Genomic DNA, 19,153 nt, shown 5'->3' with positions numbered 1-19,153 from the left:
GTGCAGAAATCCAAATCCAGCTCCGAAACCATTCAACAATGAGAGCCAAACAAGCTGGCAGTGAATTGCAGCACACAGTCTGTCCAGGACGTGGCCGCCTCCACAATTCTCACCAAAGCATCATGTCATGTAAAACCATTGTATGGTGGATGACAGTCATTCACACTACAGCTCAACATGGATAGAATAAAAAAAAACATTTTTGCATCTTAATGTTTCAAATACTGCAAAGTCAGGACACACAGGCACACACAACCAGCTTATATAAAGGGGGCTGTAGGTTAGCAAAGCAGAAGTTTCCCAAAATAGAAACACTGCGCATTAAAACAGTATATATTTATATTTCCATTCAGCGAGGGCACAACTGCCACCTTAAAACAGCAACAGCAGTGACAACAGCTCAGAGCACCAAGAAGAAAGCTACTGAGACAAAGTGACAAAGGCATCTAAGAGAACGTTAAGATTTACAGCATCAGTCAGAGGTGAAGCAGTCCTTTCAAAGGCTCTGGCAGCTTTTCCTCAAAATGATTCATTTTGAAACACTTGACCATGAGACAGGGTGAGGAGGGAAGGTAGCCCAGAGTTTCCGATGGTAGTCTATAAAGGAACAATCTTTCAGGACATATCCATCATTAGAATCGGGTAACTGTCAAAAAACTTTTTACAGTCATATAAATTTTAGTTTCTTCCTGATTTCTTCAAATCTCATAAAAAACTTATTTGTACTTTTGCAGATACAGAGTAGAGGAGAGAGGGTCAAAAATCAATGTCAATATTATGTCATATACAGTAAGTCAGTAAGTCAAAGACTTTCAGAATAAAATTTAGATATACTCATAAATATAAAGGTTTTTAAGGTGGATTGGGTGATTTTTCAACCACTAATTAGACCAATTGTAATCCTGCACTGAGAAACGGTGACTAGGGTTCTACAGTACTACCCAACACTCGTCTTATAGTTCTGTTAGTTGTTTTCTCTCGTACAATTTCAATCTGTAATTTGTAGCCATGGCAACAAAATGTATAGATTTGGAAATAACATATATAATGGCACTTATAATAAATCATCCAGAAACAACAGATTATACTGGTATCAGTAGTGCTGTATTTTAGTTCAGACGTGCAGGCAAGTGTAAAACGAGTGTGTCATGGGTGTTATATGAGGGCATTTGCTGCCAGTGTGAGTATAGCATCTTTCAAGTTATTCTGATGTCATAAGAGTTTGTCTGTAGAAAAGTGGGACTATCTGTGTGCCAAAATGCATGCCCTATCATGGCAGCACTCCCACAAAGGATATATGGGGGAGCCGAGGGCAGGCAGTGGCACATATCGCTGTCTATCACACTGCCACAGTGGCTTTTCTGATTCAATGCCAAAGTAAGTAATTTTCAATCTTCAATTTTCATAAAGTTGCTTTGACTTACACAGACCAAACATTACTTTAATTAGAAAAGATAAATGGCTAAATGCTTTAACTAAACTTTCATGGCTAAATGCTTGTGAAAATGGTCACATTTCTAAAGACATAAATGCTGTTCCACATGTATTTAAACTTAGATTAATGAAATGTGTTCATTATGTTTCTATTAAAGCTTCATTTAAATATTAATTAAATCTAATGTTCATTATATATAGCCTTACAATAAGATGAATCCTCAAGGGAAGTCGTCAGTCAGCCTTAAAATTGCCATAAAATTTAGGTACCTTCATTTGATTCTGAATTAATAATAGTGTGGTCAAGGCACTGAGGTGATAATGTAAAACTGCATAAAGAAGTTCAATGCTTTTATAAAAGATGTTTGTCCTAAAGTGGTTTTAACCAGAACCACAACACAGACAAACATTCCGGCTCAGGACACAAATGTAGACATCATCATCAACACAACCACACCTAGCCCTAAGATCAGAGGACATTTCAAGTGTAGCAATCATAGCACAATATTGCTGTCCAGCTAAATCCAATAACAGTCCAGTTCTCTCTAGGGTCCTTCAATATAACAATGTCTCCTACCTGTAGGGGATCCTTCGAGCACCTCTCCTGTGTAACGCGTCTCTTTGAAGATGGGACGGTTGTCATTTTGGTCAATGACAGTGATCACTAGCATGGCCGGTCCCTCCATAAGGTTTCCATTGAAGTCTGTTGTTGAAACTTCCAGCTGTGTGGATGAAAAAATAGTTATTTTCCACAATGAAGATGGTGTTCTGGTGATAACTCTTATTTACAGTAATATTCCTAAAACTGTAGGTGGGTGGTTCAAATTCTGCACTGTTCTGCATCCAGCTATAAAAACATGCCACCGTTCTATGAAAACACAGCCACAGTTCATTGCAATTTACTGCATCTTCCTCTAAAAAATTATGCTTAAGAGCTGACCTTTCAACATTTGTCTTAATACAGGTGAACACAGTGATAATTAGTCTAACTTTATTGCCACTCTCAGGTAATTTTCCTGGATTACAATAATGAAAATTGTTCCTGGAAGCTCATCAAGTACCCAGCCATGTAGTATAGAAAATAGCACCATAATGTGTATGTGATCTGATGAGAACTTCTCACTACATTTGTTCAGTTTATTTTCCATAACTGTTCCAAACTACCACTTGAACTTGACTAAATCGTGTCCCTGCATTTACTGTATACAACTCCAGATTCCTTTACTTTACAGATAAAACCTCAGTCGAGCCGGTTAAGATTACTCATCGCCTCTCCTCCTTCTCTCCACTTCCTTCACCTTGTCTGCTCCTCCACCGAGGCACACACATATTTATAAATTCAGCTTCTCTCTACTCTGCAGTGTTGCTAGTCATCTTCCCTGGTTTACCTAGGGGACCATGCCAGCTCATCAGAATACAGTAAAAATTTGCACAATATCGATTTGAACAAGCAGCTTTTAATCTAGAGTGGGACAAGCATGTTCTGTTTAGCCAGTTAATCATTTGCAGTGAGAGCATTTAGGTTGGGTTTACTCATGCAAACTAAAGAATAAATAAATATGATATATATAAATATGTGTATGTGTGTGTATGTGTAATCTGTGTGTAATCCCCCCCCACCCCCCATCCCCTACCTGGACCCCCCACCACAGATGCACAGACAATAATACAAAAATACTTTGCACTGCAATTACTTGCACAATGCAGTTGTTTGCACAACCTGGACACTTGCACATCTCACTACCTCACCATGGTGCTACACTGTTGTTGTTTCTCTATTTATTGTATATACCTTTCTCTAAATTTAAATTTGCCTTTACTTTTTATATTTTATATTCTATATATATATATTTATTTTTTTATTTTATATTTTATATTGGGCTGCTCCGGGACCAGGGGAAACCAATTTTCCTCTTATTTACATGTGTGACAATAAAAACTCCTTAAATCCTTGAATCCTTGAATATTTGTGTACAAACTATTAGATGCCTAGTGTAGCTTACTGGTCAAAACTCACAACTCTCATCTCTCTAACACAGTTTAAATGAAATCATGTGTAAATAAAAATATGTAGATGAAGTATATAGGGATAAAAGATGAACACACCTTTAGTAGCTGAAATCCTACTCAGTCGTTGTGTATGATAACAGTAACTCTACTATTGTGTTGACACAGTTGTCAGAGAAAAAAAACATAGAAACAGTTTCAGTTTCAACACAGCTTCAGCACACACATCTCAACAAGTTCCACATGCTTGCAGCTAGTAGCAGGACATATGTCAAAACACAGCGCTCACAATGCGTAATGTTGGCTCAAAAACGATTTCCTGACTAATACTGCAATAGTTCTTGTTGATCTATAGTCACAACTACAAATAAAATAACACCATATTCAACTGGCAAGAATTTTTCTTAATGTGCTACATGTACAAGTACCACTTTTATTAATTGGGATGCCTTATTGTGAAAATTGAAACCATAGTTGAGACAGTTGGTGGGCTTTATATTATTTTTTTAAATGTTAAATGTTTTACTCAGCAGTGGTCTCTTTTGTTAACGATAATTACATAAAAGAATTTCTCAGACAGCATGTGGTATTGGTTTTAAAGTACATTTTGGTACCATAAGTGAATAGAGACTACAGACACCCCTGCAGTAACAGCACACATGCAAAACATTTCAGAGTGCTATTGACTGGACACCTGCGTGTTGCCAGTGACTGTCACAAGATTGGGATTACCTTTAATATAATCTAATCCTGTAAACTACCCAGAATCCTATCTGCAGATGAGGCAACGCACCCTATGAAGTCAGATATCTGTATCCTATAAAGATACCGTACGTAATGGCATTAGCTCCATTTCAATCTTAAATCTGTGGTTAAAGAGATCACTTCACTTCCTTTATTAGGGCTGGAGCAGGGCTGTGGAGATTCGTCAGAGAAAAAAGAGAGATCGAGGTCCCTCCTTTATCTGGAGCATCACATTACCTGCCTTTCCTCTCCCTATCAGTAATGCATGACATCATGCAACCTCTTTATCACACACAGGTCATCCCACTCCCCCTCTATCTTCTACTTCCTTTGTCCTCCTATCTGCCCATCACCACGGAGCCTGAAGCATACAGTGTAATGGCAGTAATGGCACACATGCATCTGAACTAAGTGTTTTAGGTGTTAGGGGCCTAATGGTTTCATATATCATCTCATCCTCCTCCTCTCTCTCACTGCCTTGAGAATATACCATGTGGGGCTTTTTCTTGAAAGGGACCATTCCCCCCTCTGTCTATATCCTGTAGAACTGCTGACTCTCAACTAATGGTGTTCTCAACCCAACATGTATTTTCATCCGATCCACTGATCAGCTGACACACACGGGCTTACACATGCTAAGAGGCTCAATATATGGAGTACATGGATCCGCATGGCAAAAGAATTACTGTCCTATTCCAACAAGCATATGTATGCATAACTTCTATACAGAGACAAGAACACACACACACACACAAACACACACACTGATGCATGCACATAGTCTTTCTCCTAGTTTTTCTTCTCAGCATGTCTGAGCTGTAATGAGAACATAAGCTGTGAGGTGCCTAGCATCAGATCATTCAAATGTGGGATAGCACCAACAGCACAGCGATAACCTGTTTGGCAGACGGAGGGAATGCATAATCAAACACATCATCGTCTCATAGCAAAGTAAAATGGTGTGATCTTTCAAACAAAACCTTGAGTATGACTTGCAGGACTTTATTTGACCTGTACAGGATATCAGGATGAACGTCTGATTTCACACTGTATTTATACAGTGGGATATGTAACCAGTTTTTGAGTATGCATAAAAATTCAGCATTTTTAGTAAACAAAATAGTATTTTAGCTATTTTAAGATTAATAGAAGCATAGATGCTGGTGCCAAATGTAATCTGTAAATTTCTGTTTCAAATAATTATATCCTAAATGTTCCTCAACATGAAATACTACAGTACCCATAAGCCTTGGCAGCCATTGCTGTGCAGAAAGAGTGAGTCAGAGATGAGAATCAGAGCTGTAAGTGAATGAAAAAAAGTCTTCATCATTGCAGTTAAGAACAAAATACAGAAGTGATGCAGAATCTGAAAGCTCAAGATTGCATTGAATAATTGGATTGTTTTTCTAAAAAGTGTGCCCATCTTTATTCCGACATGTAAAAGTATTCCATGCTCCGTGATTGGGTGTTTCTTACCTAAATGCACTTTGGGACAAAATACTTTCTCTACTTTTCACCAAAGAACCGCATATTTTCTACTGCAGTCGCTCAACTTTTGTCCTGATGATTGAAGCCATATGAGGCATATCCACTGAGTCGTTTAATGTTGTCTCTGTAGAAAATAAATGGGACCTCAACTAATGAAACCAAGGATGCACAAAATGTCTCTCCCGTCAACTCTGTTGACACTAGTTTCAAAGGTTTGCATGCATTGAACTATTTCCTGTCATAACAAAATAATAAAGTGCATATATTTTTTTAATTACCATCTGCAAAAATAGTATACTATAATAAGCGATGTGGAATTGAAGCGGAGCTCTTTCTCCTTCTCAGCTCAGTGTTTTGGTGTAACTGAGGCAAAAAAAAAAAAAAAAAAGTAACAAGACTGAAATTCTGCCTGAAGCATATGATAAATGGACATATTTTGATACCTTTTCTAAAAACCATAATCTTTTACAGAGAACATTTTTCTTACCCTGCGGGCTTTATGTGAAACAGTGCGTCTGATTAAACAGCTGTCCTTGCAACAATGGGAATATTCATCAAACAGCATTTGGTAAAAGCAGCATACCTTTTCACACTACATTCACCTTGCCACTGTTACTACTGTATGCGCTAGGTCTCCTTCTAATAGCTCTATTTGTTCCTGTGTATGAAGAATCCTTACTGGTCCTCATTGGTTGAATACTCATGCAAATCCTCACCTATGAGCCCTTTCTCTCCTTTTTGAGATCTTTGCATAATGAAAGACCAGAGAGGATGTGTGCATGGATTTTTGTGCATGCATGACAGACATAAAAAGGGTAAAAGAGAATCCATGTTTTTTAGAATATATGTGGAATAAGGTCTTCGGAGACCCAATCAGCCTCCAGCATATAGCACGTTTAAGTTATAAAGCACATACTGCACACAACACCATCATCAGTCATTTATACCTCTGGGGAGCTGCCAGCTCCTGAGAATCACAGTCAAAGGTAACTAAGGGAGAAGTCCCAAATGTATATGAGAAAGTATATAAGATATCTATTTCTTATTTGGATGCCTTAAATTGAATTAATTCCACTCTAAGTTATTGACTCTTTCTGCACCAGTGTGCAAAGACAATGACCCAATCATGATGACACAGTGTGTGTGTGTGTGTGTGTGTGTGTGTGTGTGTGTGTGTGCGTAGTAGATTAGTCAGGGAAGTCAGACCTGGAGCATTGCATTCCTTACACGGCTCATCACTTGCCAGTTAGCAAAATAAGGAGGCTATTTTGTCTCTATCACGGATCATAGCGAAATATTTTCTCAAGTTGAAAATTAGCATCTATGTGGCAGTGATTTCATTTGGAGGGAAAATTGCTTATTAAAGGCAGGGAGAATTGGAGAAGATGGGCACTGCTCGTGCCAAATCAGCAGCAGTCGGTCACAGGGAGGGATGATAAACTCTGTGACCATTACCTCTGTGTTTATTGGCTGACCTGGCCCCATCTACAGAGTGTAGGTCTGTGACTACAAGCCATCTTGCCTGTGAACATTACAGCTCTCAGTGAACGCATCTGTCTCCTGCAGTCTCTCTTTCCTCTCATTTTCTTTTTTGCCCAGAGACTGTGTCGGAGGAGCTTGAGCAGGGCAATTTTCTCTCAGAGCCGAGATCATTATCGCACTGAGACCTTGACACTTCTCCATGTTGGAGAGGTCGTAGTTTGTTTTGATGCCAACTTTCCTTCTAAATAAAGGCTGTGCTTAAGTGTTGCTCTTATAATTATGAATACGCCATGGGTAATTTATTCTAAGTGGATGCTACAATATGAATACATTCTATTCGTGTTGCTACAAAAGGATTTCCTCAACCATGTGTACCATATATATACAAGACACCCTTGTATAACAGGTGGCTTGATCGTGTTCATCATGTAAAAGATTCAGAATGAGCAACACTTTCCCATTTGCTGAGATGCATGCTGACACTAGCGAAGATTGTGCAACTGTAACTAAACAGTTTGAAGCTGAATAAGAGTAGCACCAGTTTATTCTAAAAAACCTTTGGCTTGCTTCAGTTTATTGTTATTGCAGAACCAAAAATTGCCTTCTTCGATTCCCCTCTCCTCTACTCTTCTCTGTCTCCAAGGATACCTCCTAGCTTGGAGTCTTGAAAGGCCTTTGTACGCAGATGAGAGGTAGGTTGATTACAGGGGGAGGGATATACTGTAGGCAGAGGTGTGAGCTGAAGCCCCAGTCAACCGGGGCGCTGGCTTATTGTGGCAGAAGGAGAGGAAAAGGTAGCTGAGCTGGGGCAGCTTTATCACCGCCTTAAACGCAGACAAGAATAGGAAAAGTGAAAAGGGAAGTGGAGAAAAGGGGCCAAGTCATGCATATGGAAGTGTCTTTGTTGCCTTCCACTGCCGTCGCCTCATTTCACATTCACTCAGCATGCAGCTCCTCCTGAGCCATTCAAGTAGTCCTCCCTTTGCTGGGGTGGTGAATTCAAAGGAGCTCTGCCTGTCTGCCGTTTTCTTGAGATCCCAGTGAAAGTGCTCTGCAGTAGCTCCAAGGTGAATAGTGCTCTGCACCACCCAAACACTCCTGTGGCTCAGAACCCTGATCCTGCCCTAACACAGTTCAGACAGTCCCCGGGAGGGAGAGCTTCTTTGGACACAGCAAGGGGGGCATAGTTTGATCACCGTGAAACTTGCTGATCTACTTTACTGAGCAGCTCCAGCAAAGGAGGTTTTATTGGTCAGATGAGTATGAAACCTGAGGGTAGGGCAGAGGCATTAAAGACAAGTATCTTTACATCCTAACGATGGTGGGGAAGTTGCCAGTGCCACTGATCATTAGAACTCAAACACGGGTCATGAGATATAGCCTTCGCTATTGGAAATGGCAGTTTTTCGAGGAACTTTCTTAGTACAGTGTCTTTTCATTGTGTTTAAGTCACAGATACAAACATCAGGGAGAAACAGATTCATTGCACAGCTATTTAACTATGTTTCACCCACAGCTGGCTTGTGAAGAGAGCCTCACTCTTCTAGAGTACAGCAAGGTGTGATAACAAGAGTAGGTTGTTTTTTTTTTTTTGTTTTTTTTGTCCTTCACTTCCCTAAAGAATTTCACTTTTTCCTCTATTCCCCTCAAAGTGTATACTCAAGGCATTGGATTCCCCCAGTAACCCCCACTGGGACACAAGCATGTTAATCCATGGTCTTGTACATGTTTGCTATGACTACCTTCAGAAACTTGAATAATTCTATACCACTGAAATTAAGCCATGGAAGCAGGCTGTCAAGAAAAAAGTACAGCTGCATGTGCAGCTTCATGCTCTCCCCGCACAGTAACTCTCAGAGGGACATGGAAAACCCAACTGGGATTGGATGAGAGTTTTCTGTTAGAGAGCATATTTTTCTGCAAAATGAAACTACAATGTTATGTCATCTAAAAAAAAAAAAAAGGGTTACAGCATTGGCAAAATATTTTTAGCATAACATCCCTCTAAGGATATTGGTCTGCAGTCCATTGGTTCAGCACAATGGCTCAAACAGAATTATCTCACTAACTTAGGTTAGGGTTAGGGTTTGATGGATTGCCTTAAAAGTTTAGACAGAAGTCATGGTCCCAATGGAACAAAGCCCTGAATGAACTCCTTTAACAATTGTATGGATCACCATGAGATTTGCTACCCATGCCATCCATGTTGACTTGACTTTGGGCATCTCCTGACTTGTCATCTCATGTCACTGGCAGGTCAAAGTTTTTTTACCTTTTAAGATTCAAGATCAAGATCTAATGTACCAGATGGATGGAAACAAAACATTGCGCAGACATTCATGATCCCAGATAATGTAACCTATTGAATTTCCTGGGCTAAATAACAGGCACACCTATCTGTAACATCCTCCAAATTCTTTATGAATGTAGAATATATTGCAGGACTGTTCTACTAGATGACATTAGTTTTAGATGGACCTAAAAAACTGGCAATAAGTGTATAATTATGACCTAGGCAAGACGTTATTTCTTTATTGGTAGTTTATTCTATTCTATTCTATTCTATTCTATTCTATACTGTATTGCTTGGTCTCTTTTCTCGTCCTGGTTTGCCTCGTTCTCAGCAGCATACATACAGCATTCTTCATCTACAATAGTTTACTTTGATTTCATACTTACTATGATACTTCAGACCTTGTGTTCTTCCTCCTACTTTAGACTGTCATGTCATAGCAATACTATATGTAAAGTTTCTCATTTCCATAACATACACACAATGAGGTAAAAATAGATAGGTATTCCATATTCCTTAAACGACAACCAGTCCTAAATCTTTAAATGTAAAAGTGGTGGTCTAATTTGTAGTCATAAACTCAGTTAATGATTTTATAACCGTCATTGCTCATCTTTATCAGCACAAATATCTCAGAAACTGCAAAATATTGAAAAATGTTAATGTGCTCTTCAGCAAACAAAACTGCTCTTGGAATATCAGATTGTTTTATGTGTGGATTTCTTTTCCTGTCTCTTTTCCCAGAGTCACTGATCTGAAAATGTTTCCTCATTACATCAAAAGAAAAGAAGCACTTGGAATGTCAAAGAAGATATAAATAGATGGTCCTTGGAGGGAGAGAGATTGAACAAAAGATGGAAGGTGAAAAAGAGTGGGGGTGTTAAAAGTATAGAGAAGATAGAACATGATAGAAAAGATCTTTCATTCAGCTGGCCGTCTGGCAAGATAAAAAATAATCCTGCTTCTGAAAGCCGTTGAAAGAGTCACAAAGGCTCTCCCTGGTGTATCACGGTACAAAATAGCCCCCCTCCTTTCCTAAGGTATAATTCAATCTCCTTTTGTCTGTTGCTCAAGGTACTGTTTGGAGGGCTGGTGGAAAACTAGGCTTACCTTTCTGCCGCTGTCTCCTTCGTTTCTTTTGTAATGTTTTATATGTGTCCCTACAGGAGACCTAGATATGGTGCACTCAGGACTGAACTATTCCATCAGCAGGCAATTACTGTGCAGGTATTTCATTTTTTTTTTCTTTTTGAATAAAGAGACTGTAATATCTGTTTGCAAAGATATGTTGGAAAAAGATGATATGACCAGTATCTACTTAGCTTCAACAGGATAGTGGTTCTGTGATGTCAAAAGAAGAAGAAAAAAATCACAACTTACTTACGAACTAAATTTCATGCAATGGGGGGTCATTTCACACAATTTATGACGTTATTTTACAATTCTACTTTAGGTTATAGTGCACATCACATGATTGTCAGCAGTTATGATTTATCGTGAGTCCAACATAGGATAATTTAAAAGACTAGTTGTGAGTGAATGTGAAGTTTCAACAATTTATATTTATACTATCTGTATACTATAAGAATCCCAAACCCAGATAAGTGATGGACCAGGTGTTTTTCAGACTATGCTGTCTAAAAGGATGTTGATCCTTTCCTTTGTCTATCCTTTTACCCAGCTGTGCCTGCTGCTGCAATCAACATTTAGTCAAATGCTGTGAGAGAATTGAAAACAGGGCAAAATAATCAAACTTTTTTTCTTCGCTACCCTTTTTCAGTTGGTGTCTGTACTCCAAACCAAAGATCATTTGTGAGGGAAGAAGCTTCACAATATAGCAGTCTATAATCTACTATATATTTATATTTGTTTATGGAAAGCAAATTCCTGTAAGTTTAGTGACCCCAAAACTTCAACAAAATTACCTTGAAATGACACAGGAGTGTTTAAATAATAAATGTGTTTTCATTTTTAGATGCCTTACCATTCTCAGAAATGAATTTGTCTCTTCTTACTCTGTTTACTTGTGTACTGCCTCAGGATAGATTCCCAAGACCAATTTCAGTCTGTTTCCTGTCTATTGTGGTCAGTGTCAGCCATAGTAGATAATGGTGAGAGTGTATCTGTCTCCAGTCTCTACTGAAAGTGGAGCTGCACTGGTGCTAAGGCAGAGAGCATTAGGGGTGTGTGCCATGTGCCTGAGCAGGCGGCAGACAGGCTGAATTAGTGGTGGTAATTCCTGAAGCAGAGCAACAGGGCACACTCACTGTTTAATCAGGTAATCTGAGAGTATGTGCACAGCAGTATGTCTGCATAGATTCAAGGCCGGTTCTGGAAGGACAGCAGGATGATGACACAACTTTCAGAGTTAAATGATCCTGACCTGAAGGAAGGCTTGAAAACAGTGTAAAAAACTGTGAACAAATGTTCAAACCTTTAAGTAAAATCTCTCTGAAGTGCAGTCTAAAGAGCTTTAAAGAGTTTTTTTTTAGTTTTTTTATGTCATTCACTTTACTTGAAGTTTGTTTCACCTTTAAAGATGTATTTTACAAAAGGAAGGCCCTAACAAAAGAGGCTAAAATTGAAATACTGTGTCTGAAATATATATAGAGAGTGTTGCAAACATCGTTAGCGAGACAATTATACATTCGAAAAAACAAATTAGAAACCACAGGCATTATCAGTGGGGCGCAGTGGTGTGTGACCCTGTGGCATGAAAGTATTGTGGTTATATTTCTTAAGGTAAGAGCTATTCTGGTGGCCAGCGATTTGTTTGCTTGGGGAGTGGGTGGTGGTGGTGTTGATGGTGTGTGTATGTGTGTCCTTTATCTCCTGCCCACATACAGAGACTAAGTGCACATCAGGGCTGTTTTCCTGTGTGCAGGGCAGCGTATCCTGCTCTCCAAAGCCCAGGAAATTACAGTCCAGCCAAGCAGAAAACAGGAGTGGGATTTTGGACAACAGGCTTCACCTGTCTCAGGCCTCAAGCTCATAAAGAAACACCTACTGTAAATGAGAAGCCATTAGATTGCTACAGAAACAGCAGTGTATGTGTATGGAAATATGTTGGTGTGTCCGTGTGTGTGGATTTGTTTTTTATGAAAATTAGCTCAGTTTATTTTTTTTCCCCTTTATTCAAACTGTCTGGAGACACACTACACCCCAATTGTTCATTACATTTGGCAGTTTTATTACCACATTAAAAAAAAATAATTAAAAAAAACAGTCCTAATTTAGTTAAACATTACGGACCGCACTCCCAGCAGTAAGCCCTTCAATGGAGGAGTCATGTAAATGGTGTCTTTAGATACACCTTTTCTTTGTCATGACTTCAGAAAACCGGTTGCTTCTAATCTGCTGTCAGGTATCCAAAGATTGTATAAAACTTCAAACATGCATTGAATAAAAATAAGTCCTAAATGAAGTTTATGTTTCATGTTCACGCGTTCTTGCTCTCTGCCCTCATTCTCCTTAACTTGTTCTTTTTTTAGTCAGGTATGTTGTTTGAGTGTCAATCAACAAACGTCCTCCTTTCTAATACCAATACATGTTCAAAGCCAAGCATTGTCTAACAGACATTCAATCCTGGCAGGGAGTGCGTCAGATAATGCACACTGATCCAGACATCACTTTGTTGGCCTCCCCTCAGGTGATTTTGGCCAGTTTTTATCCCATAGCACCAGCAAAGAGACATTGGTCATTTATAAGCAATATGCAAATTGATAAAGCTATCAAACTAAACATATGTGGCAGGGATGTGAGATTATAGAGTGGGAAATAAGATTGTGATGTAGTTCCTGCTGATTTCCATTAACCACTAACTAAATTGCTGATTGTTCCTTTAAACACATTGGAATATATCTAAAAAGTAATTTTTCAAAGGTTTAAGGTCAGAACACATCCAGACACACATTGGCAAACAAACATGCACGTCTTCACCTATAGTGACTGTTCCTCCGCCTCAGCAACATGACGGATTAATCAAAAATCCCCTCTTCCTGACACCTAAGCAGAAGAAAACAGCCACAGTGGAGCAGGTATAAGCCAAAAGGACAGATAGAAAGCAGAGCACTCACTGTAAAATTTGATTAAACAACAAAACCGTGTAGGCATCCATGAGATCTGTGCCTTGTGGTGCAAGGTATGAGGATGAAATCCTGCAAAGTCACCAAATTAGCAAACTGTGGGAATTATGTGTTCTGTACGTCTGCAAAAATGAAAAGCCTGAAGCAATTTAATGCTTACACTGTTAGGAATGTTAATACAGATCTACGAAAACCTGCCCTGAAATGCTGCAACTAGCATCTTTGCTCTGTATGTGCACTGTGTGTAAAGACAGGACAAGTATTATCTGTTATTTTCAGGCGAAATGTATAGAGAACTGTAGTTTCAGTGGACCATATCAGTGGTACAGTAAATGTCAGGGGGATTTAGGAACTGAGATGACCAGCAAGCTGTCAGCAGATCCCTTATTCACACACTATGAGCTCACCTACCTCATACATGCTGTACAAAAAAAAAATAATAATAATAATTGGAATAAGGATAAGGATGATGAATGTGGTAGACTATGGTGATTATTATTATTATCATCATCTATCTTAAGCTAACTACAAAATAAAAACTAAAAATATAAAAAAACTTAAAGTATCAGTGTGTAGGATTTAGTGCCATATAGCGCTGTAGTTGCAACCCCATTGCCTCAGCCTCTCCTTCCTAGCATGGGAGATAAACTTTGGTGGCCACGAAACACCCTATCTATGGTGTTTAGTTTAGAAACATGGCAGGTCCACATGGCAGACACTGTGGAGGAAGACTTACAGTCTCTGTAGACATAAAAGGCTAAATCTAGGGTAACAGAAACACAACAAATCTTATTTTTAGGTGATTGTACTCTGACAAAAAAGTTGTGCATATTATATTGCATTTCTCCCAAATTCTGAAATAGAGCCCCTAAATCTTCAAAGTCATAAAGAAAGTCCGAATCAAAAGTCACAGCCAGACTCATTTCCATGGGACTGATCTGTCAAAGGTTGCCACCATTTGATGTCTACTCTGTCAAAAATAGGTAAATATAGGTAAGACTGTTTCCTTTTATTTATACAGTTTGACAGTTTGATAGCTAAACAAAACAGTATTGAGGGGACAGCTTTGTACAGTTTTTGAAAGCTGAGATATTTCAAAATCTAAAAATCAAAATAGCTGTCAATTCACAGCTTGGCCTGTGTAGAGTTAAGATAGGCCCATATGTTTTTTTTTTTAGTGAGACCATCCTTTGTCATTGTGCACTGTGGCTTGACAGACGTAATATAGGGAGCAGGGAAAGGTGCCTTTTAGATCTGCTGTCAGAGGACATCACAAGAGGCACAAAAGCTGTAGCGCCAGGCTCTGAGGCACACAGCCCAAAAAACCTAACCAACACCAAACACGGGTATTAGGACAAGTTTAAAAAAAAAAAAAAATTGAGCAAAATTGTGTCATTTCAAAGAATAAACTGCAGTATAAAAAATGAGCAAACAGACTGGTCTGCCAATTAAGAGCTCACTAAATCTATATTTGTGAAAATCATAAAGAAACTGAGACATTTCAACTTGAAAATCATATTCACAGGACTATTTGTAACTGTATGTTTGTGTCTCCCTAAAATTTCAGTGTCTCCATGGTAAGCACGTACAAAGGACCTACCACACTTATTGTTGTGATGACCTGTATTACTGAGGGTCATCCCTGTACCTGTGTAAACAAGACTGTTATTTATCATTTCACGTTCTATCCTTCCTCTGTTCTAAGCCAATTAGAGTTCTTCCCCCGCCACTCTCGACCCGACCCAGGCTTGTCATAACGGCAGTGATAAACCCCACACTCCTCCACCCCGCCCTCTCCCTTCCTCTCCATTTTCCATCTCATTAACATTCATTTTCACCCTAATTGAGCTTAATAAGAAAATAATGTTTGACATTAAATCCTTGTGAACATGTGGCCCAGCTGATCACAGTGTCTGTTTGTTCTTCCACAGCAAATGTTTACTTTGTCTGGGGTTTGTTTGTTTGCCTTGGTTGTGGTTCCTGTAATAGCCTATTTAGAATTCCCAGTTTCCATCTGTCTCGAGCTGACCCCTCGCTGTTGTTATGCTGAAGTTATACCGTGCTTCTCTTTAATGTGTTTCCCAAGTTTTGCTTAGTTTGTACTTTCACTTGCAAGAGCGTCTGCATCCATATATTTCAAGCTGAGCCTCCAAAAATCTGACCACTACATTTAGATACCAGGCCAGTCAACTTTATTGATTTCATTTTTCTAAGCCGGTGGTGGTATTATTTTGATATACAATGACCTTGTGGGGAGGGTAAAACATTTCTTTGCCAATATCAATCAGTCATAATCATACTGTAAAATGGGGAGGAGAAGGGAGGCAGGGAGTGTGAGGAAGTGGAGAGTCTGTTCAATACAACCTTGGTACACTGATACATTGCAGTATATTGACAAAGAAAGAGTCCACACCTTAAACATACAGAGAGGCAGGAGGCTGTCAGGGAGTCTCTGTAGAATCTGATTGCAGAGACATGAGATTGACATACAATATAACCCTGAACCTGGGAACCCACACTCTGAGGGGAGAAAGATGTAATCTGTATTCAAAACAACATCCACTGTTTGACGTAAAGAAGTGCCTCTAGAGGAGACATGATGGTGTTCTATCATGCCCCATGATGGATAATAGACTTGACATTTAATGACATTTTCCTTCAGCTGTCTTCAAAAACATCTTGGATTGGAGATTTATATCATGATCGTCTTACATGTTTGTAGTATGACCAGTCTGTGAAAGAACTTTTTTAGCAGCAAAAAAACAAAGTCACTAAGTTCAGCCCTATGCAGACCATATCAGGCACTGTGGGGCAGTGTGTATGGGTGGCAGCAGCGCCGGTCCTGGCCACATTTGCGCCCTGGGCGAACCCCCCCCGCCCCCGCCACCGCGCCCCCCCGGGGCGAACTTTTTCTCGTGCGCCCCTGGATGCGCCGTGCGCCCCCATCAGTCTGTCCGCCGCCCCCCTCTGCCTTGTCAACACCCCGCTCCCGGGGCGCCCGCTCCGGTATCTTAATGAGTGGTATCGAAAATTACCGAGTTTTTTTTCGTTTTCGGCGGTCGTGCGCCCCCCACGGAGAATGCGCCCTGGGCGGTCGCCCACATTGCCCATAGCTGAGACCGGCCCTGGGTGGCAGGGTTAGGGGTCTTAATCAGGCACGGACTGATAATCGGCATACCGTGCATTTGCCGGTGGGCCGACGTGCTATTTGGGCCGACAAGTCCCGATATATATATATATATATATATATATATATAACCAGTAGATCACACAGCCTAAACACACTGTTGGGCCGGTCTTAGTTATGGGCAATGCGGGCGGCCGCCCAGGGCGCAGTCTCCGTGAGCCCGCGGAGTGCAGGGTGCACGACGCATTTAGGGCGCACGAGAAAAAAATTCGCCCCTGGTCTTAATATGCGCTGAACGCAATCAGAAAATAACTTTTTAATTGTTTTTATATTTATTTTGCTCCATCACTCTTTCTCTCATTCTCACTGCTTGCCCTCTCCCTCTCTTTCTCAAAGCATCAGAAACAAACAAATGGAAACTTTTTTTGTGTCTCTATTTTTGCAGCATGGACACAGACACAGACATGGAAGGTGGGTACAAGGACACAACCTGGAGAGTACCATAGTTACATCCATGCACTCAGTTTTAATAACATTTCAGAAGGGGTTTTACTGTTCAGGTCCATTACAGTGATGCTTTAAGAGCTTCTTTGCTAAAAACTGGTGCGTCGTGGACTGGTTGCACAACGGATTGCTGCATCCAACTTAGAGCAGGTCCTGCTATTGTATGATAGTGTATACTGGATCACAGTCAGTGTTACTCAGACACTTAATGGAACTGAGCTGTCTTTGCTGTTAAGTCTACCAGTGTTTTCTGGTAGTGACAAGCCAAGATGTCTGCTGTGCAACCAGTCCATTAGTTAGAAGACAGTAAAAGCTTCTTAGAGGTTAGACGAACCCCCGAGTCAGATGCTGCTTTACCATATAAGTAGTCATGTGATCTAATGTTAATATAAAAATATTGATTATAGCAGCTTTAATAGATACATTTAACATGTTAAAGAGGCTTTGCCATATGTGCGTGAAAGACTGTGAGCTCCCAGTTTCGCTCTGCCTTTAAAACGCCTTTAGAGTTATGGTGATTTTAATCTACCTCTGAATATTTCATGTTTCATCCCCACACAAGCCATTAGCTGCAGTGGGAAAGAAGACACTCTTAATGAATGTGACTGGGATAGCTTACAAGAACCACTGGGCACTATGAAGTGATGCAGTCTTCATTCTGCACATAGTGTTGGACCTTTGATAAATAAGGGGAAGCTGCATTTGATAGTGGACTCTTGTTCTGAGTTAGGACTGGGACACAGACTTACTATCTCCTTATGATAAGGAGAGAGAGAGAAAAAGATATCAGAATATTCTCTCTCTCTTCTCTTATCCAGGCCTGGTTGGGAAAAGGGGAATGAAAGTACACATGTAGAGCATGTGCATAGAGAGGCATTGTGCCTTCAGGGATTACAACTATCAGGTTGGGGGGAGAAAAAAAATGATAATCATTAATGATGGCATAATTGGTGTTAGAAGCTAATTCACTCCCGACCACTGAAACAATGGCATTTTAGACTGGCCCAGTTTTTTCGCTCTGATGGAATAATTTAGCCATTGACTGAAGCCTTCAATTAAATCTATATTGTCAGACTATAAATACAAAATCACTCAGAGGGAGTTTTTGGAAAGCAGACTAATTTCAATCAGCAAGCAGATGGAGAATTTTCTGTAGTTAAAACTAAAACCATTGACATTTTTCCCAACATTCATGTTCTGTAGTGCCACTTACTGAAAGCAGCAGCAACACATACTAGATCCAATAAATAACGATACTATCTATATTACTAGCCTTCAAACTATGGAAACAACTGAGTAAAGGAAGAAAAGAGATTCAAGGTAACATACTTGGAATTAATAAAATCTGTAGCACGCCGTTGTAATAAATCATCCTTATCGTAATAAATAATAAAGTAAATCTAAATGTCTGTTAGATCTTTTTTTTCTTATATATTTCAGCCCAGTTATTGTGCCGTTAAATTTCTTTGTGCTGAGCTAAACAATTCCATACTGAGTAAAGTGAAATCTTAAAGGAGAAACTCATTCTCTGCCCCTCACACTCCTTCAGTTTTCTCTTTGTCTTCCCCAGAGTTTTATGTGCCAACTTAAGTTATAGCCAACAAGGTCTAAAACATGTTATCTTACTGAGCTGTCTCTACACTGTGAGCGTATTCTACAAAAACTATTACAGTATATAAGCATGGTTGCTTTAAAGTATGTGTGTGTATAATCTTTGTTTTCTAAATTATAGTATTAAATTAAAAAGGTCTAAAGTGTAAAATGAATATACTGCTAATATTGAAAGAAGTACAGAACTTACAGCTGAATTCATAACAATCTCAGTACTCAAGAGGCTACACACACACACACACACAAATCTATGCGCACTGACACACACACACACAAGTGCAGGTGTTTTCAATTATGCTGCCTGATTAGACCTCTTGAACTCCTTCACTCACCTGTGAGCTTTGTTTCACCGGTGAGACAATTTACATCTTATTCGTT

General features: G+C 39.6%; 1 protein-coding gene across 1 annotated transcript in view; it reads right to left on the bottom strand.

Moving 5' to 3' along the window:
- The window catches only part of cdh13 (cadherin 13, H-cadherin (heart)), a 294,086-nt gene that overhangs the window by 139,747 nt on the left and 135,186 nt on the right, over positions 1 to 19,153 (bottom strand). Inside the window, exon 7 of the mRNA XM_027272988.1 lies at positions 2,012 to 2,156. Coding sequence (XP_027128789.1) covers positions 2,012 to 2,156 — 145 coding nt within the window. The remainder of the gene's footprint in view (positions 1 to 2,011; positions 2,157 to 19,153) is intronic.

The sequence above is a fragment of the Larimichthys crocea genome, chromosome XXI (genome assembly GCF_000972845.2).
Source record: "Larimichthys crocea isolate SSNF chromosome XXI, L_crocea_2.0, whole genome shotgun sequence".
In the NCBI taxonomy this organism is placed as follows: domain Eukaryota; kingdom Metazoa; phylum Chordata; class Actinopteri; family Sciaenidae; genus Larimichthys; species Larimichthys crocea.
Note: the sequence above shows the minus strand (reverse complement) of the source record. Positions and strands in the feature narration are given on the sequence as shown.